This window comes from Balaenoptera ricei, chromosome 14, assembly GCF_028023285.1.
Source record: "Balaenoptera ricei isolate mBalRic1 chromosome 14, mBalRic1.hap2, whole genome shotgun sequence".
Taxonomy (NCBI): domain Eukaryota; kingdom Metazoa; phylum Chordata; class Mammalia; order Artiodactyla; family Balaenopteridae; genus Balaenoptera; species Balaenoptera ricei.
In genome coordinates, this window is record NC_082652.1 from 28,310,854 (window position 1) to 28,336,923 (window position 26,070).

At 39.0% G+C, this 26,070-nt stretch overlaps 2 protein-coding genes across 4 annotated transcripts in view; one reads left to right on the top strand and one right to left on the bottom strand.

Moving 5' to 3' along the window:
• Positions 1 to 1,682: 1,682 nt before the first annotated feature.
• RNMT (RNA guanine-7 methyltransferase) lies at positions 1,683 to 24,897 on the bottom strand. Its single transcript, XM_059895169.1, has 11 exons — positions 24,851 to 24,897; positions 22,177 to 22,635; positions 19,638 to 19,773; positions 16,397 to 16,522; positions 13,119 to 13,234; positions 11,524 to 11,705; positions 10,833 to 10,997; positions 7,687 to 7,804; positions 6,379 to 6,480; positions 5,409 to 5,442; positions 1,683 to 2,272 (listed from the first exon to the last, which is right to left on the bottom strand). Exons 2-11 carry the CDS (start codon positions 22,591 to 22,593, stop codon positions 2,235 to 2,237), a joined length of 1,434 nt encoding a protein of 477 aa, XP_059751152.1. The 5' UTR covers positions 22,594 to 22,635; positions 24,851 to 24,897; the 3' UTR covers positions 1,683 to 2,234.
• Positions 24,898 to 24,973: 76 nt separating this feature from the next.
• FAM210A (family with sequence similarity 210 member A) overlaps positions 24,974 to 26,070 on the top strand; it is a 29,973-nt gene continuing 28,876 nt past the window's right edge. For 2 of the 3 annotated variants that reach the window (XR_009497295.1, XM_059894574.1), the window contains exon 1: positions 24,974 to 25,179. The gene's annotated coding sequence lies outside the window, so the exon portion shown is untranslated. The remainder of the gene's footprint in view (positions 25,180 to 26,070) is intronic. The other variant, XM_059894575.1, reaches the window with a different exon arrangement.

Sequence of the window (26,070 nt, forward strand, 5' to 3'; positions counted from 1 at the left end):
CAGGTCTGAAAGTGCCCTTGAGCCACTTCCAGGAGCAGCTTACATCACTGGCCTGACAATGAAAAGCCATCCTACCTCTCCTAACAGTTTCCACTAGTCTTGGATAGAAAATCACCAAATATTTAGACTGCAGGTATGTGTGGAGGAATCCCACAAGCTTTTACCCTGGTGATGGCAGTTCTTCTTCAGTCACTGCCCAGACACCTAACTGCAGCAGGAGACGTCAGGGAGGAAGAGCAGAGAAGGCAACAAGGCCACCAAAGCTCGAAGGGCAACGGCTGGGATGCCGCATCCTCTGGCGAGGCTCCACACACCCCTCCGCACATGCCAGCCCACTCAGACCGAGAGCCCACTCCAGCTCTCTGTGTACCTTTCTATCCACTAAAGGCCTGGGGACCCCACCTTCCTTTCCTCTTGGTTTTGCCATCACAAATTACTCCACCCTTTGGGGATTCTTCTCTCTCCCAAATTACCCATGGAGTGGACAGAGCAGAAGGAGGTTAAAAATATGCCTTAAGACTTACTTAGAATAAACTAAGACCATTACATGAGGACAGTGGTAGGAAATAAGAGAAGTTTTTCATACTCTACCCAAGCTATCACAATACTTTCTGGCACCTCCCCCAGAACTGAAATGAACCTGGACATGTAACACCAAGAGCTCACCACCCCCACCTCCCCAGCACCAGCACCAAACCTCAGCTGGCAAATGGCAGCCACCAGGCAGAAGTGCTACTGTTTATTTTCCCCAATGACTTATGGTGGACCACCACTAAGGCAAATGACCATTTTTGTAAACTCGTAACAGTCTGGAGATGGACAGATTGTGGAAGGAACAGAAGTTAGGTAACCTGTGTTGTCCTGCTAGAAGGTCTGCTACTCTAATACCACGAACAATCAACACACGTAAACAAATTCAGAGACTACAGTTTTTTAACAAGTTCTCTGGATAATTATAGAAAGAAATGTCTTTTAAAACCATGCATGAAATAAATGATTTTTAAAGGAGCATGTATAAATTGCTCTGCTTTACTCTTTAAATTTTTCACTACATATAAAAAACTGGCAAGTTTTCTAAACGGTGATAAATTAAGGACAACAATTGACACTGGTGTCAGTTTCCGAAGAGTCACACAAGAAGCCAGGGCTGACAACTCTAAGGGTTCTGAAATGGCTCATGCAAATTCTGAATGGGGACGAGACGCCAGACCCACTGTGCCAAGTACAACGTGGTGACAGAGGAGCAGGTACTGGTTGTTTCTGGGCCGAAGTGGGTAACGGATCTACAGCATGCAGCACCCGTAACCTAGACCCGTCATCAGGGTGAATTCCTCCCAAGTCTCAGTCAGCTTCCTTTACCACCACGCTGCCGCCCGCTCCCCACCTCCCCACTCCAACTGCAGTTCCATATATAAAGCTGAAGAAAATGTGCAAACAGGTTCACATGGGAGAGGTTCACTAAATGTTGAGAAAAGCACCTACGGCATTTTGGTTCAGTAAAGAAATGAATTACATCCTTGATAATTAGAAACATTAATTGCTATCGTAAGAAACTCTTAAGAGAAAGCTCCCCAAATCCAAAACAATTTTATGCTGGAATTTGAAATGTTCTATCTAGTTCTAAAATTGCATCATATTAGCAAATGAAGTAGTTGTTATTTATAATGAAATTTAATAACTGGTTAAAATCCTAGGTAATTAACTTTTATGACCATCTAAAATTTAGTTTTAAACTTATAATTTTAGCAATATATATTGAACACTTACATTCAATTGTACAGAATGCAATTAATTTAATCTTGAAAAACACTAAGGAAATAAGCACACACACCCCCGAATCAGTACACTCTCTCACCAATTCTACAACTGCAATAAATTTAATACTGTAAATAAACACTGGACAAAGCAGAGCACTGGCGAAAGAACTCAGAGGCTTTAACAAGTCATTTTATAATTTTTATGAGCTAAGAGAGTGGAGGCAAATGGAATTCTTAGAACATTACTTAAAAATAGATTTTTAAAGACAAAGGTCCCGACTCACTCTTATATACACACACAAAGTTCATCTGTCACAGACAGCAAATGTTGAATTTATACACTGTAGTTTCCAGCAGCATCCTGCACGTTGAGAATAATTAAATTAAACAAGGATGTCAGATCTATGGAAGATGGACCGTTCAAATCTGTACAAGAAAGAACACAGCTGTTCTGGTGCTACTGCATATGCGATGTGCTCACTGCTGCTTCTCAAATGCAAAAACCAAGTAAATACCTAAAAATAAAACAAATAAAATTTAGAGGTTGGTTTCTCACATCCTCAGAGCAACAATCTCGGTCTCATTCATAATCTGGTGAAAATTCTCAAGCAGCTTTTGAAAAGGAAAAATTCCATTATTTCTAGGAGTTCTTCAATAATTTTGAGTCATACTTAGGCAGATATGGGATCATATCTGCTTACTTGAAAACAAATATCCACTTACTGTAATAGTGACATCACAGCCCTGGAGAAAACCAATTTAACAGCTCTAAAAATCTCTATTGACCGTTTGAGGAAAAAAAAAAAGTATAAAAGCAAAGAAAATGAAAACTGGAAAACCTTATGATTTAATTATTTTTACCTGGAATAACTGCACTACTATGAGTGCAGGGGTACTCTAAGTTTGCTACTCAGGAGGGGAAAAAAACCCTAATAAAAATGGTAAGGAACATATATAACGTGCATGTTAAAATTCATCCAATTATCCAGTTGTTGTGTTGTAGGGCCTGGTAAGGAAAGTGAGCCAAAAGCCACGTGATAATCGACAGTCCCAGCCCCAAGAGCACTCTCCCTTAAATAAGGTTTCCAGCTTTGATGTGTGTTCACTCAAAGACATCTAAATGCATCTATGGTTCCCCACTCTGAACCACACTGAAGTTCAAACTTATTATATCTTCTGTTAAGATACTGATAGATTTTATGATTATGAAAACGACTGAGAAGACAAATCCTCAAAACATCACAAAAATGTTCAGGGTGTTTACTAGAACATTCACGCAGAGAGTCGAGATAAGAAGCCATGTGACGAGGAGGCCTCGCCCCTTGGGTCAACTGTAGAACAGGGGACGGATGAAGGACGGCAGACCACGTAAGGGCCTCCCAATCCTCGAGTCCTCGGCCTCTCCAACCCAGCCTGCACAGGAGCACCACGGCAGTCTCCCCTAACACCATTCTGGTCATGCTATTCTCTACTCATTCTCTAGCTCCCGAGTCTTTTAGGAGAAATAAATATGGCTGGCAGCAGAATAGACAGATGGGCAGAAAATAGGCAGGGTGATCATCAACACTGTGGATTCTTCTTGAGGGGAAGGAAGCAGAGCAGCCTAAAGCACTCACAGGCAAGTCCTGAGGCTCAGGACAGGCCGGCACTGCTGAGCTTGCCGTGCACTCCAAGTGCTCTTTCTGCAGCGAACCCTGCCAAACCCGCCCCAAGCACATCTATACCCACTGCAGATAACCTGGCAGTCCTGACCTGCCCGGATCTAGGGTCATATAAAACCAGTGCTTAATTCCAGATCAGCAATGAATAACTTCCTCTCCTTTCTAACTCAAAAATTCTGGAAGTCTCACTAATTATATAAAATACCTTCTGTGCCAGCTTTTCAACTGGGATTTAAACAAAAGAAACTTAAACAACCTCTAAAAGCAAATCAGCAACAATTCTCTTTTCTTCCACATTTAAAGCATCTTCTAGAGGAGCAGCAGGCTCTGGTAATACGAGCTAAATGATTAGACCAGTAGGAGTCTAAAATATAGCTTCTTAGACTGTGGCACCAGCCCACAAAGCCCTCCAGGTTAGAAAAATGTAATTCATCACAGAGCAGATGGACCCTGACACTGATCCTGGCTGCCCTTCGGCCATTGTTCCTTTCCTATTGCTTTTCTCCTCTCTAACCCACCTCTTCTTCAACTGTCTGGGGGCATCTAATTCTTCACTTGTATATTACTGCTAAAGTCCATGTTTAATATAAAAATATAGTGCTGATCTGCAGCCAGCACCACCATCACGACCTTTGACCACGGTCGTTCTGTTACACGGCACTTTGGGATTGGTGGGACATCTAAGGTAGCTGGCATATCTCCACTCCAGGGAAACCAAAGAAATGTGTCGGTTTCTGCACATATTTCTACGTTTGTCAGAGATTACGTCTCTAATATCTTCCAATCCCATTTCTACCGAGGGCACGAATATTCTGAAACAAACTGGCTCAAAGTGTGCCTTCTTCCCTTTTCCTCTCTCTCCAATTCAGCAAGTCCTAAGAATTTTCCTTTCCGTGGGTGCCCATGACGCCATGGCTGCGAGTGTGGAGCACCTGGGCTAACTCTCTGACCTCAGCCAAGCTATTTGCCTGCTTTCCTATCTGAGAAAAGAAGACAGAATTAATAGTAGTCTACTGACAAAGCTGTGAGCATTAAATGAGGCATAACACAGGAAAAGTTTCGAATAGCGACTGGGTCCAAGTGAAACACTCAGTAATACCAACTATTATTATTTTCCAGATTTCACTAGTTTTTATTAAGCTCTCCTTCATCTGTTTTCCCCACTACAGGAACTTCAGCATGTAAAACAGTGTGCCCAGAAGTCACTTATTTATGTCTTGTTTCTTCTACTGGATAGTACACTTCTGGAAGGCAGAGAGGTAACATTTATTTTTTTATCCTCCAAAGCCCTTTCATAGATCTTTATGTAAGTTAATATTCAAAATGTTTATCAAATGGGTTATCTCTGATTACCTTTGATTTTTCCTTCAACATAATCAACAAATATTTAACCAAAGAGTGGGAACTACCTTTTAAGTCGTCAGGGCAACCATATAAGGGTATCACCATCCTGGCAGGGAGGCTCTGGGACTTCACAGACTGGCCAGGCCTCTGACCTCTCCTCCAAAGACAGGTGCCTCACTTCAGAATGTCTCCACATCATGGCTGTTCCCAACCACACACCCTCTAAAACATCCTGCTCAGTGCTGCTTCACTAAATGTTCTAGTATTTATTATGACTTCACTGTCAACGCCAGAGAGGCCAGAACCAAATAAAATACACGGAACTGCTCCATAAGCCAAAATTTCCAGCAGAAATGTAAGGTAAAGAAGTCAAATACAGATGGCTTCATAGTAACAAGTAGACAATGAAAATGTTTAAGAATGCTCGTCAAAGTTTACGTTAAGGAACATCCTGCATATATTTTCTCTTGGCACTAAACAGCCGTGCAAGACGGGGAATTAGATATTTATAGGAATTTTGTGTATAACACAATCACCCCCTCACACAAATTAATATGTGTCAGAAAAATTCTAAAGTTTTCAGATTTTAATCACTTTGAAGCAATTTTTGAAAATGTCAGTAAATCTACACTGATGATATACTCACTTGTAGCTTCCCATTCTGATTTACTTAAGGTTCCCTAAAATTTAGAAAAAAGAAAGAAAACTTCAGATTGAATATGCAAGTACATATATACTTATTTTTCAATAATGGACAGAGGTCTCCAAAACCCTAACTTCATTATAAATACACATACAATTTACTGTTAATATTATTGTGATCTGAATATAAAATAAATCAATCAGATTAACCTTTAATTCCATCTTCTCACCACTTTTGCGTTCCTGCCAATTCTCTAAACCACTGATTCTCAACCAAAGGGTGAATCTGCATAAAGAGGGTATTCGTGTGTAACTGGAAAAATTATCTAGCTTACATTTTTAACTTGGAAAATGGAAAAAAAAAAAAAAAAAAAAGAGGCCTATCTTGAAACATCAAATAATACTGCAGGAGGGAATAAGATTTTTGTGTTTTTACAAAGGAAATCACAAAATAAAGTATGTATCATACAAAGGAAATAAATTGTATTTAGTGATGTACTTGCTACTTTGCAAAGGCACTGAGTAACAAGATATACAGTGGCAAGTTTAGTAACTAATATAATTTTGAAGAAGTGATAATTATGTAGCATTCATAATTAAGGAAAATGTGAACTTCCACATAGAAGTCAGAGAAAATGAAGATGTAATTTTTCCCCATATAAGTTCATAAGCCCCTAAATTTTATCTATGAAACACCATGAGTCCGTAGTGTCCAGGTAAAGATACAATGGTATAGCAAGAAAACTCTCAAGCCAAGCCTATAACTTTTCTCCCATCCTTATTTCCTCCATTCTCAGTTCGTTAAAGTACATTTTATTCTATATTCTACAGTTATAAAAAGTTATCACAACTTAGGGGAAACAGACTACTGTGTATCTGATTTGTAACTCAGTGAACTCAAGTATTGTAAACCAGTGAAATAATTTCCTAAGTTTCCATTTTTCTATAAGGCATGTTAAAAAATAAAAACTTACCAATGGCAACCTCACTTGACTGTTCTTCATGTACTTTGCTGCATGTTCATAGTCATCCGCCTTCTCAGATGCAAGTTTGGAATTCTCGTTTGCAGGATATGGCTAGGGAAGCAAGTGAAATTCCTAGTTGAGACATTACACTGAAATTTACAATTCAGAATTAAACACACAATCACTGAAATAAAATAATTAAGACAGTAATCTTTAAGTATTACTTCAGGAATACAAACTACACATACTTTTGAAATATGAAAAAAAAAGGAGTGAAGGGAATCCTCCCTGAACAAAGCAGCTGCCATGGTCAACACTGAGCATGATCAGAGTATCTACAATCACAGAGAGTCTACACAGGGACTGAATAGCATCCTGAATTGCCACCAAGGACCACTTGGCTGCAAACACCTTTACCTCCCTGACTCCTGGTCAAAGGCTTTTTCTGTTATGACTCTATGCTGAAGGAAGTTATCATCAGAAGAGCTAAACATTCATTTGAACATTATGGTGACTTAGCAGCCATGGAAGTATGAACAGCAACTGGAAATAATACAAACGAAATGCTCAGTCAACAGAACCTTGGGAGCTCCAGAAGAGAAGGAAAATATCCAGCCTCCAATACAGGTCGTCTCCATATTTACATAAAACTGAAGAAGGGCCTCAAAAAAAATGCTGTTTTTAAAGGTATGCTGGACAAATGTTTATTCAAATTACTTTGAGCACTATTTTTAATCCATTTTAACATCTCTTTATACTACAAAGTAAAGTGCTTTGTAATGCATGTAAATAAAAACAATGAATTATACACTCATGTAGCAACCATCTACTCTGTAAAGGTTATGTACTCTTTTAATTCTTTTCTTTGCCCTGTTACAACAAACTAGCTAGCAAGGAACCACTTTAGACGTACATCTTCCTGAAGAATTTTTAAGAAACTGATCCAGGAATGTTTACTTTGCTATCTTCTTTTTCCCCTTTGTAAGTATCCTACCGTAAGATCAGACATTAGAAATTTAGCTACGTGTTTGCTGTTTAAAAAAGTATTTAGTTTTTTGGACTTCTATAGTGAGGAGAGGCCAGGGTGCTGCTGAACATCCTACAGGGCACAAAGCAGCCCCAAATGCCAACAGTCCTGAGGTTGAGAACTCTTATGTTAAAGCTCTGTCCTAGGTGCTGAAGAGTCTAGAGTTGGCACCAATAAGCTGTGTAATTTATATAAATACTGAGTGTGTACATGGCCTTGAAAGAAATCTCAGAGACAGCCAAACAAGTTTACTATGACCTGGAATTTTTACACCTTTTCTAAATACTCACCTCCAGGGCCTGCATTCGTTTTAACAGCATTTTATTTTCACTGTTCTTAATCTTTTCCTCATAGAATTCCAGAAATGTTTTTTTGTAGACTAGTTTCATATTGTACTTCTTTGCCATTCTGTCCAAAAAAGATTATTTAATGAAAAGGCTTCCAAAATATTTGTAATTCCACACGCAACAGTAACATCTTCTGGACTTAACTAAAAACCTTTACAAATTCACAAGAGGACCATGCAAAATGAGTGAAGGGCAACACACCACTGACCTGAAGGAAATGTGTAGTTAAATCTCACTGGGTCACAGGGAACTCCAGTAACGTAACAGACAGGCCAGGAAATGAAATGAAAGGCTGTGAGATGGGGACCACAGGCTGTAAGGAACACTTTTCTACCAACTCCATTTCATTTGACTCGATCCCTCACAGTGGCACTGAAAATAGTGGCCAACTTCCTTCTTAAAATAGTCTCTTTCATCTACTGGATTCCCTGGCAAGACACACTATTTTTTTTTCCCCCACACTATTAATTTTTATCCTACATCTTTAACTGCTTCTTCATAGTTTGTTTTACAGGTTTCTTTTCCCAACTTCCAAATGTCATGGTTCTGAAGAGTGTGGCCCAGAACCTTGCTCGCTGTCACTCCCTGACGTATACAGCTTGCCAACAGCTACGGTAGCTCAGTTCTGGCTTCTGTCACTGCACTGTTCCCTAGAAATCTCCACCAGGACTGTCACAGGCGTGCTCTAACTCTCCACCTCCAGGGCTGAATCCCACTAGCCTGTTCTTCTGCCAATCTTTGCTATTTCAGTAAATCCATCTAACGATCCACGCCTCCCCCTCTCTATGCCCAGTGTTCAGCACACCACCATGTCCTCTCCGTTTACCTATACAACATACTTCAAACAGGCCCACTTCTGACCCCGTCACTCACCACCATCCTGCTCCAACACCATCACCACACAGCTGTACCACTTTGCTCATTTCGCTGCTATTCTTACCCTCCCTCAACCCATTTTCCAACTGCAGCCAGAATATGCTTTTAGCAGTGCACAGGTCACGTCCCTCCTTCACACCCCTCACTGGCTCTCCAGCACACTTAGGGCACAATTCAAAAGCCTTTAACATGGCCTCTAAGGCACTCATTTATACAGGAGTGCTGCCTCATCTTGAGCCAGCTGGGCCCTGATTCCTTAAGGCCCAGTCACAATGGCTTTCCTTCAGCTCCTTAAACTAGCCAAGCTCTGTCTGTCCCACTTCAGGGCCTTCACACATATCATCCCTTACGCCTGGAACACTCTCCCTTCCGGTCTCCAACTGGCCAACTAGACAGCCTTTAGATGTTGACTTAAACATCACTTTAAAAAAAAAAAAAATCACTTTTTCCAAGGTGGCTTCCTTAAATCCTCAATGACATTAGGTCTCCCTGTTATGCTTTGCATGTGTATTTTTTCCGAGTGCATTTGCTGAAGTTGATTACTATGTAGCTGTAGACAACAAAAGGGAACCTGAGGATGATTTCAGGTAGCACAAAAGGAGGAGAGGAAGAAAGGGAAAAAGTCTGAAAGGGGACTTGTGAGGTGACAGATGAGGGGACAGAGTGAAGGAAACATTTGAGGGCCACTTGGATTTGCATGTAAGAGGCATACATACGGCAGGAGCCCCTGTAATTAGCATTAGCCCTCCTTGGAAAGACAACATGAGTAAATATAAAAGCCTCTTCTATTCCAGGCAGTTCATTTTCTATCATAAATATCCAAAATGAGCCTTTACAAATGAAATCAAGCTTTAACCTTAAGAAATACCATAATTACAAAGAACTGAGACTCAATTTGACCAATCTGAATAGGTTTGCCATGTAAAAGCTAATTAACGAAATGGCAGAAGGGCATCTCAAAATCCCTATGCATTTTCTGATTGTCTCCCTGAATGAATACTTGTCTTAATAAATAATTTTTTAAAATTTAAAATATTAAAGTGATACTTTATGACTTCATATGTTTATAATCATTAGGCAATATAAGCAGAAAAGACTGCTAGTGTTTGCTTAGCATTTAAAAAAAAAAAACTTTCATTTTATTCTTTATCTTTTGGCGTATACTCAAATCACTAACTTTGTCAACCCAAAACACCAGGCTAACATACCAAACATATAAAACAACATACTAAAAACGTTTAATTTTTTTCTTTCATAAAGTTGAAGAGCATAACATTTCCCCAAAGTTTGCTAATTATAAGGAAAATGTGATATAAATTTTTTAATTTTATAGTTCCTATTTATAAATTGTGCATAGTATTTTCCATGTTTAGTCACATGCTACTTCATTTTCTCATATTATTGTATATAATTTTTATATATTGTAGAACTCCTGAAAATCCTACACCCATAATTTTATAAGCTGCCTGAGACACAATTCAAATAATCACCAGCCAAAAATAAGTAAAAAAATAAAGCTCTTCCTCTTCCTCAGTTAATAAAGGCTTTGTTTTAAAAAGAAGGAAATGCAGTTTGGTCAGCTGTGACATGGCCTGCATTTAACTGGACTCTTCCACGTTCCCTATCAGGGAGACCCCCAAGACCAAGAAAAGGCCTTGGGGCCTTACTTGAAACCCCAGCGTTCCCTGTGCCTGTGGTTTGCCAGGACTCCTAAGAATTCAGGTGCATGAGTGAATACATTCCTGAATCAGTACTTTATTATTGTCATTGTCCGTGAGACAGAGGCAATTTCATAAGCTATAGCAAAATATAAAACAACTTTTAATACCTATCCCTGTCAAAAGGAGGATCTCCACTTTGGGAAGATTCATTTTATGTTACCAAAGTACCAGCAGTTACTTAAAAACAAGTCTTTTGCTATTTATAGTGTCAGTTATTTTCTTCCACAACTTGCAGGCAACAGACTCCCTTTCTTGCCTACAGGATGAAACAATTCCAGGAATAAGAGAAACTAAATAAGTAAGGCTGCAAGAGACCTATGGCACCAACCCTAGGTTTGAAGTTATTCTTTTTTTTTTTTTTTTAAATAAGGCTGTCCTTCTTCTTAGGATCCCACTTAAAATAAGAAACAAACATAAATACTCATTTTTTTTTTCCTTTTCTTTCTCTCCTACGCAAAAAGAGAATAGTTAACAGATTAATGACATTCTTACTCATTTAGCAATGGAAAATAGACCAAGAATTCAGGGACATCCACAACACCTTCCAAGTTGAAGTCATATTTGCAGCCAAATAAAGGATAAGCTCCTTTCTTCTGAAATTTCACAGTATATATTTCATTTCCAAATGATTCTGTTTCTGAAGCTTCAAGGCGTCTTCTACAAAAGTTATCCCCAAACCAAAATAAAAAGATTAAATTTGTTATTAGGTCAAATTTATTTTGATCAGATTAAATATGGGAGGGGGACACACCCATGATGCAATTTTATAAAGATTAGCTTTTAATTGGATTTGAGCTACTTTTAAGAAGTAATACACTAAAAGATCATTAACAATCTCACTAATAAAATTATGCTGGAAGTAGGTTTCACTATCATGACAGCTGGTTAAGTCCCAATGCCTCACATCTTATCTGGAGTTTGTCTAGCAATACCACCTCTGGCTTTTTGGCTGGAAGTAACATCAGTCTCCAACTTACACAGAAAGATGTTTTAAAGGTTCATCTGCAAATCTGACTTTTTAACTTAAAATTTGAGTATCTACTCAAATACATTATCAAAGTGCTCAGCCCTTATAAGATCAACACGGCATGTTCTATAAACTTTACTCCTAATAAACACTTGCTACTCTAAAATAAGCTTAATTTTGAGTATTTTATAAACCACAACATATAAAAGTACTTACATCAATTCAAAGCTATTGGGAGTGGTACCAATAAAATAGCCTCCAGGGCTCAGTCTCTCACATGCATTTCTGAGCATGACGTCAGCCTGCTCATAGGACTCGAATGAGTAATGGCAGACAAACTGACAACTGCAGATGTCAAAGCACATTTCTGGGTCACGAAACTTATCAATCAAAAGTTCCTGAAACAAATTAAAATGGGTCAAGACTTTGAAGTTGGCTGCGACATAAAAATTTAGTGAATTAATTTCTAGAATTAGGATCCTTAAAATAAAAGTAGACATGACCTCCCACCAACCCACCCTTTCTCATTACGTATCATAAAGATCATAATAAAAACGTTCTTTCTTTCTGGTTCAATAGAATTTGATTCCCATTTTCATAGTAATTTTAAAAACCAGAGATTCTGAAATCATGCTAAAAAATATATCAAACATGACATTTAAAGGAGTTGATCCTTTAACTGGCTTTACTTGAAAACTAAAGTAAAATGATGTTGAACAGTAACTTGGGTTTAAAAAAAAACACAAAGCTGGTCTTTGGGACATTTTTTACTTTTTAGGCTGTGCCATGCAGCTTGCGGGATCTTTTTTTTTTTTTTTTTTTTAAATAGTTACTTTATTTATTTATTTATTTAATTTTATTTTTTTGACTGTGTTGGGTCTTCGGTTCGTGCGAGGGCTTTCTCTAGTTGTGGCAAGTGGGGGCCACTCTTCATCGCGGTGCGCGTACCGCTCTTCATCGCGGTGCGCGGGCCTTTCACTGTTGCGGTCCCTCCCGTTGCGGGGCACAGGCTCCAGACGCGCAGGCTCAGCAGTTGTGGCTCACGGGCCTAGTTGCTCCACGGCATGTGGGATCTTCCCAGACCAGGGCTCGAACCCGTGTCCCCTGCATTAGCAGGCAGATTCTCAACCACTGCGCCACCAGGGAAGCCCCTAGCTTGCGGGATCTTTAGTTCCCCGACCAGGGACTGAACCCAGGCTACGGCAGTGAAAGTACTGAGTCCTAACCACTGGACCACCAGGGAACTCCCTGGGACATTTTTTTAAAACGCAAAAGTGTTTTTAAAGGTTTCCAACTTTCTAGCACTTTTCCTTCCCCTTTCACAACTGCAAACAAAATGTGTAGGGTTACAGGTATCTATAATAGTTCAATGAGCTAAGGAGTCAGAAATGTTCAAGGGGAACTTCCAGCATTTCGAGTGCCTCTATAGTCTTGAACTCCAGCTGTTAAAGAGATTCGGAAACAGGTGTCACCAGACTGTGACATGTTGGGAAACCACCCAAACAAATTACAAGGTAAACAAAATGAAGTGCAGATCTATTTCAAAATACTAGAAAATAAATCATGTCCAAACAGAGAAGCAACAAATGATTTCCAAAGTAAAAGTATTAAAAGCTAAAAATTCCCAGAAGTATTTACTGGGTCATTTAAGGAAATTTATCATTAATGGAATTTCTAGTTGAAACTGAAAATCCACGTCCTAAAGATTTTTAATGTTTCTAAGCAAATTTTTAAAAAATGAACTGATTTTTAAAGCAAACCATTTACTCATACTAAAAATATAAAAACAGACAAATAAAAAAAATACATACCTTTGAACAATCAGCAGTTATAAATTCTGCACTGAAAATATACTCATTATCACGACAACGATTTTTCATGTCCTCGTACCGCTGCTGACACTGTTTGACAGAAACATCAGCAATATCTGGAAGGAGGACGGGTGTTAGTAATGTCAACAAAGGCCCACAGAGTTAAAACAGAAATGCAAAAATGGCACAAATCTAGACTTCATCTCAACTTTTAAACTTTGGCAGGGAATCTAGCCTTAGAAAAGCAAAAAGGTTCTACTTCCTTCAAAACAAAAGAGAAGAAAGTCTTTTGTTCCAATGGAAATGCCCTCTTATTTTTCAAAAGGAACTAACCACTTTCTCAATAGGTACTGACAACAGAAAAGTTCTACCATGATTTTTAAATGCTTATTCAAAGTTAAAAGCAGAAAGTTTAAATTCCAATTTGGATTATAAAACCTAACATTATACGCCCAGCTCTTTATAGTTTCTTTTTTTTTTTTTTTTTTTTTAAACATTTTGCTGACTTAATTTTTTTTTTTTTATTTTTTTAAATTTTATTTATTTATTTATTTATGGCTGCGTTGGGTCTTCGTTTCTGTGCGAGGGCTTTCTCCAGTTGCGGCGAGCGGGGGCCACTCTTCATCGCGGTGCGCGGGCCTCTCACTGTCGCGGCCTCTCTCGTTGCGGAGCACAGGCTCCAGACGCGCAGGCTCAGCAGTTGTGGCTCACGGGCCCAGTTGCTCTGCGGCATGTGGGATCTTCCCAGACCAGGGCTCGAACCCGTGTCCCCTGCATCGGCAGGCAGATTCTCAACCACTGCGCCACCAGGGAAGCCCTTTATAGTTTCTTAATAAAATGTTATTTGCCTTTTCCCAGTGTTGAGATTTGCACTGCAGGTACAAAAGCAATGGTGGGTACCTTGTCATGAATACAAGGTAGGGGCACCAATGGTACTGGTAATACTTGATATATTCTTCACTGCTATAAGCCAGCACAGGAAGAAAAAAGGGGGAAAAAAATCCAATTTCATTTAAGAATGTCCTTGATAAGCAGTAAAAATTAATTTTATGAAATCTTCAAAACATTTCTGCTACATAACAAAGTCTGCCTGAACAGGACTGGTGTGACTGCGCTGTAAGCTGTACTGCCCACTTTTTTCACACAAAATTGTTTCACTTAAAGAACCACTGACAGACAAACTAGTTATTCAGACTTTGTAATTTGGCAGACCTTTTCTTCATAGTGAAAAAAATGAGCCTGCCATTTCATGAAAACTTTGGACTGTATTTGTTACCAATGATAAATTTGAGCTTTCAGGTGAAAAGTTCCAACTCTGACAAACTTGTATCTACCACCACGGGCTGGGCATCTTCCCAATACTTAAGACTTTTCTGATCGATGGTGATATTAAACAAATGTGATTTCCTGATGTCAACATTTAGAAGATTTGCATAACTTTAGTGAACATTATTTTCCAAATATTACAAAATCTTGCAGGGCGAAGTGCAAGATAGACCAATGGATTTAGATATAACAGAACACAAAAAGTTCACCAATATGGTTTCAGATTCCACGCTGTAACTAACCTTTAAAGGAACTATCACTTGCCGAATTTTGATGTAGTATCAAAGATGAAGGGGCTTCCCTGGTGGCGCAGTGGTTAGGAATCCGCCTGCCAGTGCAGGGGACATGGGTTCGTGCCCCGGTCCGGGAAGATCCCACATGCCGCAGAGCGGCTAGGCCCGTGAGCCACAACTACTGAGCCTGCGTGTCTGGAGCCTGTGCTCCGCAACTGGAGAGGCCGCGACAGTGAGAGGCCCGCGCACCGCGATGAAGAGTGGCCCCCGCTTGCCACAACTAGAGAAAGCCCTCGTACAGAAACGAAGACCCAACACAGCCATAAATAAATAAATAAATAAATTAATAAAGATGAATATCCTCAATTATCTGAAAAGGCTATTAAAATACTCCATTTCACAACTACTCATCAAATAAAGTAACACATCAAAACATATTGATGCAGAAACAGGTGTGATAATCCAGTTGTCTTCTATTATTCCAGACTCTAAAGGAATTTGCAAAAGTACTTTTAAAATGCCAGTCTTCTCACTACATTTTATCTGTAATAAGTATTTTTTAAATTCTCGGTTTTAATTTCTATAATCAACACATATAACCACATACGCAAAAGCTTTCTGGGGTCCTCAATCATTTTTAAGAATGTACTGTGGTCATAAAACCAGAAACTTTTTGACAAGTGCCGATTTAGGCACTACTACTCCACAGGTGGTGCTGGGCACTTCCCACAGGAAGGAACATGACATCATCTTGTCCCTCTTCAGGGTTAAGACTGACCAGCAGATTCAGGCACTTGATTCATCCAATTAAGTTCCTATCAACTTTTCACCTAATAGCTTAGATCTATTATTTTACCAAGCGTGGAAAAATTTATTCATCATGATTTTTCAATAAAGAGGAATTTCGCTTTTCAACCATTTGGTTACGTTGAAATATGGTTTATACAGGGTTAGAGAAGATAAATACTCGCCACCCCCTCCCTTAGTTTATGAATTTCAGAATAATGAGTAAGTTTCCTTGCTCCCTCCAAGTGTGAACAATGAGATTATTTTCCTTTATTTCATGTTTCAATACACTGTAATCACTGTCTTTTTCAAAAAATTAATTAATTAATTAATTAATTATGGCTGCGTTGGATCTTTGTTGCTGCACGCGGGCTTTCTCTAGTTGCGGGGAGTGGGGGCTACTCTTCGCTGCAGTGCACAGGCTTGACAATGAGGTGGTTTCTCTTGTTGCGGAGCACGGGCTCCGGGCGCGGGGGGCTCAGTAGTTGTGGCTTGCGGGCTCTAGAGCGCAGGCTCAGTAGTTGTGGCACACGGGCTTAGTTTTAGTTGGTCCGCAGCATGTGGGATCTTCCCAAACCAGGGCTCGAACCTGTGTCCCCTGCATTGGCAGGCGGATTCTTAACCACTGCGCCACCAGGGAAGTCCCTTGTAATCACTCTCTTTTTTAATGAAGAAACCATCCTATCTTTGGCCACTGAAAGCCTTTCCAAGTTTGTGCTTCAAACATGGAGTCCGACATGACTCCAATCATCCTTGTTTTTAACACCATCAGTAAAGTCTCATTACTCATTTTAGAAAACACCCATCTCATGTCTAGCCCCCAGACATCTTGTGGTAAGGTATTTTGGTGTTATGTCCATAATGAGATCTTTCTTATTTACATTTACCTGACAGACCACAAATTATTCTTTCCCATGCCATTATCTGTCTTACCAGTACAAACTAGCTTGTCAATTCTTCCCTTTTTCCACTTGAGCAAATCTCCACCTTTACCACATCCCAGGTCCAAAACAGTGATATCACGTTTTTTTTTCAGTCGCACCTTTTCTAAAAATTCTCCTAAAAGAGAAAATTAAGTCATAATAAATGATCTCTTCTCCATTTTTACTAAAGCATAAACTGTTACCCCTAATAACCTACTAACTTCTGCCTGACATGTACAGTAAGTCCCCTACATACAAACTAGAGAACTTTCAAAGATGTGAACGTGTGTTCGTGGGCACGTGATGTCAATCACGTAAGTTAGTTCATGTGTCTGGCGTACACTGTCACATGCATGCTCTACAAGTGGTTGTGCTTTTGTGTATTTTATGGTACAGTACTGTATAGAGTACAGTAGTACAGTATTATTTCAAGCCCAGAAGGTCCAGAAGCTAGTGTAAAAGCAGTGGTGATGTAGCTGGTACTGCTAAGAAGAGCGGGTTGTTGTAATGTACTACTGTACTTTTCAAGGAACTGTATCGTAAGATTAAAAATATTTTATTTTTTGTGTTTGTTTTTTATGTATTATATGTGTGAGAAGTTATTATAACCTATTACAGTATAGCACTATAAAGCAATTGTGTTAGTTGGGTACCCAGGCTAACTTTGTTGGCCTTACAAACAAATTGGACTTACGTACGTGCTCTCAGAACAAAACTCGTTCTTGTGTAAGGGACTTAGTGTAATATAAACACATTCATTTATGTAATTAATTCATAACTTCTAGAAAATATTTCAAAATTTGACTAAGAGTTAATTAACTTGATCCTTCAGCATTAAAGATGAAAGAGTATGTGTCTGGTATTTTAGAAGCTAAGACAGGTTTTCGAAGGTTATTTTCAGAATTTGATTCAACATTAAATAGCAAACATTTTATTTTTTCTCTCATTTTATTAAAAAGAAGTTTAATAGTACAAAAAAGTCGCATGACCTTGGTGGGTCAACAGCGAACAGTTTAAATTCTAATTAATACAAGAATACCCAACACTTGTTCATGATAAGAAAAAAATTATTCATAATTTTTTGTAGTTCTCTTTCCAAAGCTAAGTGTTTAGCTTATTATACACTTAATAATTATGGGATCACAAGAGACCTTGATTTTGATAAAAGATGTCAAGCTTACCTCTAAACTAGTCAAAAAACTATACATACCTCTTAATTTTACTATCATCAGAATTCTTAAAAACTCTGAAATAAAAATGGAGCCTTTTATCCCAATCTACCAAATCACATTAAGAGCCAACGAATAACATTAGCATGTCCCTTACAGCAATAGCCAAATGGTTCAAACATCAGTTAAAGGCATATTAATATTCTTAGACAATGAAATATTCAGCAATTCTAAAATTGGATAAAATACTGAATCCTAGATCTACTCTTCCTGTCTTTATCATTCTGAGTTTAATGCTTTCTATTTCTTATGTGTACTATTTTGACTGCTAGAATATTCTGTATAAATACTTCTGCCTTTCACTGTCACAGAAGTACAAGTGTTCCATATTCAACTTTCTGCTATGAATCTTAAAAAAAAAAAACCAGCATAAAATATAATACGGAAAGAGTGAAAATAAGAATTATAAAATCTCTTTATTTCCACATAAGATTAATGAGAGGGGAAATCTTCATGAAACATTATTCAAAGATATCTTTATCACATTCAAGCATCGTACTCAACTATCACTAGCTATAAGCAGCAGTAAGGAAGTGAAAATGAACGACAAAGAATGGGTGTTGAGAAGAGAAAGAAAAAAGGCAGCAAGGGAATTTGGCACAGACCACAGATTACAGCAGGACCGGAAAGACAGGTGCAGATAGCAAAGCACCCATTGAGAGAGTTGCTGGAACAGCTGAAGAAGAAATAATACCATGAATATGCTGAGAGATAAATTTTTGCTAAGTCTGACATACGTGTTTTTAAAAACTACCCGTTTCCCTGTTTATAAAAATAATACAACTAACAATGTGAAAAATAGTGCTGAACTTAAAAATATTTATTCAATGAATAAATACATGAATAAACAACACATTAGGAAAAATACTCAATGATAACTTATCTGCATTACTGAGGATGATGAGGAAAGGAAGAGAAAAACTGAAAAGAAATTAGGAACAGCATCCAAAGATTACGAGTACAGAGTAAAAATGCCATAATAACTAACCTAAAAAAATAAATAAATAAAAAGAAGTTCGTTTATTCATTTACCCTGGCTGACAAGTAGCAGAGTCAAATAAGTCTTATTTTTATAATAAAACAAAGAAAAATATTAAAATGTGTTCGAAATAATGAGTCTAGTTCCCACTCCTGACACTTCTCAGAATGGATAATTTATCTTTTAAAATTACTAAATTATCGTTAAAACTAGTAGAAAGTAGCCATAATTAGCACTTTATTCTTTTCAGTGCAAATATGAAAGCATTCTCACTTTTTCTGAGGTTGGCTTTTAAGAAAACAAAAACAGAAACCAAAATTTTAAAAAAACCTTTTTGTGAAAAACTTCAAAATCTACTGGCTTTTAAAAATTCTCTAATTTCAGGTAAGTGACTATTTAATATACTTGATACACAAAGCAATAAATATATTCTGAATCATATTTCCTCCACTGACTTCCATTTTAATATCAAAGGCGAGTTTCCACAGATAAAATGCTGTCCAAAAAGCTGAATGTCTTCATCAGTCCTCAAAGTAAACTTTATTTCTCCCCAGAAGAAAAAACAAGTTCAATGGACAATCAATGCACATGATGACCTTTACCAACTCATTAAAGGCCTAGAGATAAAAAATCATGGCACTGCCCATTTTCTTGACCTAATGGAACCCAAATGTTTAATTCAACAATATATCATTGCTCCAAAACTATTAGAGTAAAATAGATTATTTAATAGCACTAGGTTAGCTTGATTCTAAATGTAAAAGCACGCTGCCTTCTGAAAGCCTGATTAACTGATCAACTTAATATTAATTAAACACTCATTGCTATCTTATGTAGTCAATCATAAGTAAATATGAAAATAATTTACCTAAAAGGCTTAGTTTCAGTTTTGGCTCCAGTTTTATAAAGCCAAGCTTTGATGATTAAATGAATAGTAACTAAACACCTAGTAGCTTTGTGTATGATTAACCATTTGGGGAGTAAAAAATGAGACATAAGCTGAAATTAAAAATTCAAAACTATAAATCAAAAAACAAACATACCAATGAGGACACTTTTCATCCAATTATTAAAGTTTCTTAGGTAAAAAATTCTACTTTGGCTACGCTTCTCCAAACCAACTTCCTGGAGTTCATTGTAGTGAGCGGCCACTGCTGAGCTGTGTCCTTCCTCCAAGTTCTGAAAATAAAAGAATGGAATAAAATTAAGAAGCTGAACATGAAAAAAAATTAGTCTAAAAGAGCATCTGACCTATATACGGATAAAATACTACTGAAATTGGTAAACTTCATTAAGCAATGGCATAACCACAGAAATCCTAATTATAATCACATGGAAGATTTTCCCGTTCCCTATTTTTAAAAACATCTTCTGATTTAAAAAATTTTCATCTTGATTTTCATCTATAGAATTTTGGTGTTAATGTATTAATAAAACCAGCACTCTTCCAGAGTTCTGATTTATTCAATTCAGTAAATGTCAGTCAGTGGATGAAGTTCCTACAAGAATATAAAATAGAAATAATACATTTATTATATTATTATAAAATTGTTGTGGGCACTAAGTGAGATAATATACACAAAGAGATGGGAACTCAACAGGCTATGTTCAGTGTCAGTGATTTCTATTATTTGCTATTAACCTAATTCAAGTTTCAATTTGTGCTCTCTATCGAAGACCCTAAGCATTCTGCAAAAATGCCAGGAAGGCAAAGGGCTTCAGATCCCCCCACTCCCCTGCTCAACCAAAGTGTTTCATCTGACATGTAAAATAGGTAAAAGGTTTAAGATTTTCACTTGAAAAAAGGGTTCCACTGCAAGTTAAAGTTTGAAAACTACATTTATGATACAAGCTCCTCTCTGTTACAAAGATTTGCATTCCACCAATGACAAACATGTGGCTTATCTGCCACTTTCTTCCTGAGGATGGCAGAATTTTACTCATTCATGGAGTAATCCAGATTCCAACTCAGATCCCACCACAATATAGTATCCCCAGATGAAAATGACTTGCTATCCCTTGCTTTATAATATTCTTGCTAAATACCAGGCTTAGCTAAAATTGTATGTAACTACCCTAATAAGAAGTGGAAACACCATAGTTTAAGGAATTACATTAAGAAAAGAATGTAAAGCTGGGTATCACCTTGATATTTATCATTGTAAGTGATAATCTCAAATACTTCAGACACAAAAGAGATGAACACCTAATTACAAAGGAAAAAAAAGAGGATGAACACCTAATTAAAAGAAAAAAAAAGAGATGAACACCTAATTAAAAAGGGAAAAAAATGAACACCTAGTTAAAAAGGAAACAAAATTTAAAAATTAATTAGGAACACCTAATTAAATCATCTGGACCTTACACTGTTGTGTTTTTGAAAGTACTAAGAAAAAGCAAACTATAAAAACTACCTTTCAAGTTTCTAGTCAAATAAGATTTCCGAAATAAGATAAAAATTATCTCATTAGCAGTAGTTGTACCTACATAGAAAATAACTAAATTACAAGAGTTAAAACCCTACTCTATCTTAAGATGATGTCTATTAAAAATAGAACATTCCTACAGAGGGTCAAAAAGCACATGAAAGGATGCTCAACATCACTAATTATTAGAGAAATGCAAATCAAAACTACAATGAGGTATCTCCTTACACAGGTCAGAATGGCCATCATCAAAAAGTCTACAAACAATAAATGCTGGAGAAGGTGTGGAGAAAAGGGAATCCTCGTACACTGTTGGTGGGAATGTAAACTGGTACAAACTGTACAACTACTACGGAGGTTCCTTAAAAAACTAAAAATAGAACTACCATATGATCCAGCAATCCCACTGCTGGGCATATATCCAAAGAAAATCAGAATTCGAAAAGATACATGCACCCTAATGTTCCCTGCAACACTATTTACAATAGCCAAGACATGGAAGCAACCTAAACGTCCATGACAGAGGAATGGATAAAGAAGATGTGGTACACATATACAGTGGAAAATTACTCAGCCATAAAAAAAAATGAAATAACGCCACTTGCAGCAACGTGGATGGACCTAGAGATTATCATACTAAGTGAAGTCAGTCAGTCAGAGAAAGACAAATATCATGATATCACTTATATGTGGAATCTAAAAAATGATACAAATGAACTTATTTACAACACAGAAATAGACTCACAGACTTGGAAAACAAATTTATGGTTACTGAAGGGGTAAGGTGGGAGGGAGGGATAAATTAGGAGTTTGGGATTAACATATACACACTACTATATATAAAATAGACAATCAACAAGGACCTAGTGTACAGCACAGGGAACTCTACTCAATATTCTGTAATAACCTATATGGGAAAAGAATCTGAAAAAGAATGGATATATGTATATGTATAACAATCACTTTGCTGTATACCTGAAACTAACACAACATTGTAAATCAATTATACTCCAATATAAAATAAAAATTAAATCAAAAAAATAGAACATTCTTAAGTTATTAAAATTATGTAAAAAAAAAGGTATTATTTCACAACTACTAGAGATTTCAATCTGACGTATTCCATTATGAATAAAAGAAAATACACTCAAAATACCTTTTGCTTTTCAGGAACATCTTCAAGTTCTACTTTTCTCCTTTTCTGAGTGCCATCTCCAGTAGGTTCATCTTCTGGAAAACCATCAGTTTCCATTCTTCTTTTCCTTGACATGCCTTCATCATCACCAGAACCTTTTTCCTCTGGGGCAATTTCAGCATCAAGTTTTCTTTTCTTGGATGGAGTGTCTTCCCCACAACTAGAACTTTCCTTTACAAGATCATCTGCAAACTCCATTTTTCTCTTTTTTGGAGTGTCTACTTGCCCACAAGTAGGAGCCTTTTCAGAAAGCCCAGTCCCAGGAGAGGTTGTGTTTTCATTAACAATGAGTGAAGACTCTGTTTCTGAATCTATTGATGTTTTTGCCTCTTCATGAGAGATCTTTTCACATTCCTCTGCTTTTGCAGAATTTTCCATTTTTGATTACTTAAATAGATGGTAAAACTTCATGAACTAACACTGGAATGGCAAAAATTTCATATTACTTGTAAACGTAATGCTGAGACTTTAAAAACAATTTAAACCAGAAACTAGCCATTTAATTTCGGCGATCAACTAAGAGTTTAAAAAACCTCATTAAAGAATATTGAAAACAATATTGATATATATTGCATATGAATTTCTGAAAATGCTAATGTGGAAGTACTAATTATAATCCTGGAACACTTCTACAATCTCGTCCATAAAAGTCACCATTAAAACTGACAAATGAAGTCATGGTAAATGAAGTCGGTTCCATTTCTATCCTGATCCTTACCCTACAGCCTTGGTTCCCCAAATGTGCGCTGGACACTATAACAAACTGATATGGGCACAGGAGGATATTTCAAAATTTAAGGCAAAGGTAGTGACATCTGACATCCGGAAGATATCACAGATACAGCTTCAAGTAGAGCATAGTTTTAACTGAGTAGATTGCACTACATTTCTTTAAATGACACCAGAACCTTGTGAAGCTGAGACTGGTGGTACCACAGAAAATCAGTGTAAAACAGGAAACGAAGTTGGTGTCAAATCCGATCTCAAGGCTTGAGAAGATATCCAGTACTCAACAGATGTACATATTCCACTAGTATGCATTTGTGGTTAGCTAAGAATTAAACACAATTTTTTTTCAATCTGTGCATTATTTTTAAAAACAAAGTTGTTAGGACACACTTATTAAATTGTTTGGACTAAACTATTTAGTAAGGGAAACTGCTAGGTATTTCTTTTGGCCTAGGGACACTGAAAACCAAGAACAGGAGAAGTCTGGGAACCTACAGTTGACTTCTAAAATCCTTACTTCGTAATGGGTGTCAGAATTAGGTAGAAAGTGAAGAAAGTAGCAATGGGTGGACAAGAAGTTTCAAGACCCAGCCTGCAACTTAATGACCATTAATCTCTTTCAAATGTTCTTAGGCCTATGTGTGAAATGGGAGGGGGAGAAAAATAAGTGAACTATTTACTGGACAGGAATGTATTAAGTCATTCAACAAGTTGAGTGAACGCCTACTACAGAGAAGCTCAATAAGACACTATGTGAATAAGTCTTCAAGAAGTTTACAGCTGATATACTACTATTAAAATGTTAGGCTGTATTATTCAAACCAAATGGAAAAGAAAAAGCAAAAGTCCAAAAATCAGTGAGATTCAGCAAATTCAGAACCTGAAAATTATGAAGGGGGGGGAGTGTTCCCTGTAAAGAAACAGAATAAGAAATAAAGTCGCTTAATGGAATTGGTAAAAACAAGTCACTCTAAACCGGGAAGGGTTTCAAGGGATATTAACTTTCACTACCCAAGGTTTGAGGTAACAAAATACCAAGACGTGCCAAAACAGGAAGAAATGAATCAGAGAGAAAAATATTACCCAGAAATGTAATTTTCTGAATACTGCTTAAAATGATTATCTAGTAAAACTATCCACCAAATTATCAAGTCCCTATCTTCTCCTCCCTACCATTTATTTCCTAATAAGGAAATAGAAACTGGTTTCAATTTCAAATAAACCAATGTAACTTATCCTTAGCTATAAATAATTCTAGTTGTAAATGTAATATCTAAATTCACTATTGGGAATAAAAATTAATTTTATTTATATTTATCTGTGACATTTCCACAGATGAGATTTTCTAAAGACAATTCGGTCAGAATAAACGACACGGATTTCCAAACGAACTCAGAGGTGGATAAGACTGAGGCCGAGCGTCTAAGGTGAACAAAGAGTAAGGTCCAGACCCAAGAGGGCTGTCCTTCGGAACTCTCGAGGAAGAACTCAGGTACACAGATGCGCACGAACGATCACACCTGCATCTCGGTGACGTGCGCGGCAGTCACACCCGAGGTTTCTCGGGAACCGCCGGCCCGGGGACTCGAGCTCAAGCAGGTGAACTCCACGCCCAACCCGCCGGCGGGCCGGGTCTCCTCGAGCCCGAGGACGCACTGAGCTGCCCCAGCGCCGCCCGGCTCAGGTTCCAGTCCACTACGCAGGCCAGGCGGCCGGCCGCTCCGGCTCCGGCAGCCCGGCGGGCCTGAAGCCTCTCTAGGGCCTCTCGAACCCGGGCCGGCTCTGCGCAGAGGGGTGTCAGCGCCCACGGACCCGGCACGGCCAGCGGTCGGAGGGTCTCTTCCACCAGGGCGGGCGCGGCTACACACAAAGAGTACGGAACCCAGCGTTGCAACCACACACTCACCGTCCAGCCATCCGCGACTCTGTTTGCGGAAGCGGCTCCGCGCCACGCGCACGCTGTGACGCCACTTCCGTAGAGCGCGGGTCACGTGGCCCGGAACCCGGAGTCCCGGCGTGCCGCGCGCGCCGTGCTGAGGGTGCTGGCAAGTGCGGGTGCGAGCCAGTGGTTGGTGGGCCTGGTGTGTTGGGCGGGCGGGCCGGAGGCCGGGTCGCCTGAGCACGCGGCTTTCGGCGCCCTGACCCACGCTCGGCTGGTGGCTCTGTGGAGGGACACGGCGGGGGCTCCAAGCGGCCGCACGGCGGGGAGCGGCGGCGGCGGCCTCAGGTCCTGAGGTATCCTGGGTCGAGGCCTCTGGGGGCGGGGGCGGGCAGTCGGCGGGGCCTCCTCAAGGTGGTACGCGGCGGGGAGCGCCCCCGGGGCGGACAGAGGTCACCCCGCCCTTCGCTGTGCGCGGGTGTCCTGCAAACCCTGTCTGTGGAGCGGTTTTCCAGCCTCCGCTCTGCCACCTTCACCCTTTGCTCTGCCCTTCCTTGGACGCCGGCCGGGAGGGGCCTGGGAGCCCCCGCGCTCGGACTTGCTTTGGAAACGCGCGGCGCCCTACTTCTCCCCGGGGACCGCGGGTCGCTCCCTACCGCCGCATTCGGGAGGTCCAGCCAGACCTCTCTCGAGAGGGCCGTTCTCATCTGTCAGACTCTGAAGAAAGGGGCAGCCCACACCTGTTTAGGAGAGACGCCTCTCTGGTAGTATCTGTGTTTTCTGGACTTTGGTATGGGATGGTTGGGGAGTCAACACGCTTTGTTCGTCCTTTCTCTTAAATTTCTACTGGAGAGTCGCAGGTACCTGCTTGCCACCCCAGACTAGGGTCAAAACTGTGCCTGTGGACCTAAAATTGTTGATGCTTTGTGCCTCAGCACCTCCCACTTGAAGGGTGTAAAACGTGATCAAAAATACGTTTTCCATTATTCTTTACCAAAATTGATCCGTTTAAAAGCAGCTTTGGAAATAGGTTCACTAGCCTGCATACTTGTCAGTAGACGCAGTTATATTAGCCAGTAGACTTCGCTTGGGGGAAAGCAACATTCGCAGCATGTACTTTACAATCGAGTCAAAATTCTAAATTGTGGGCACTAACCTTTCTGAGGTTGTTGACCACTTACAAACTTTGGACCAAGAATGAAGTCTATTTTTAATGAATGAGGATGAGCCATCCATTTCAGATGACT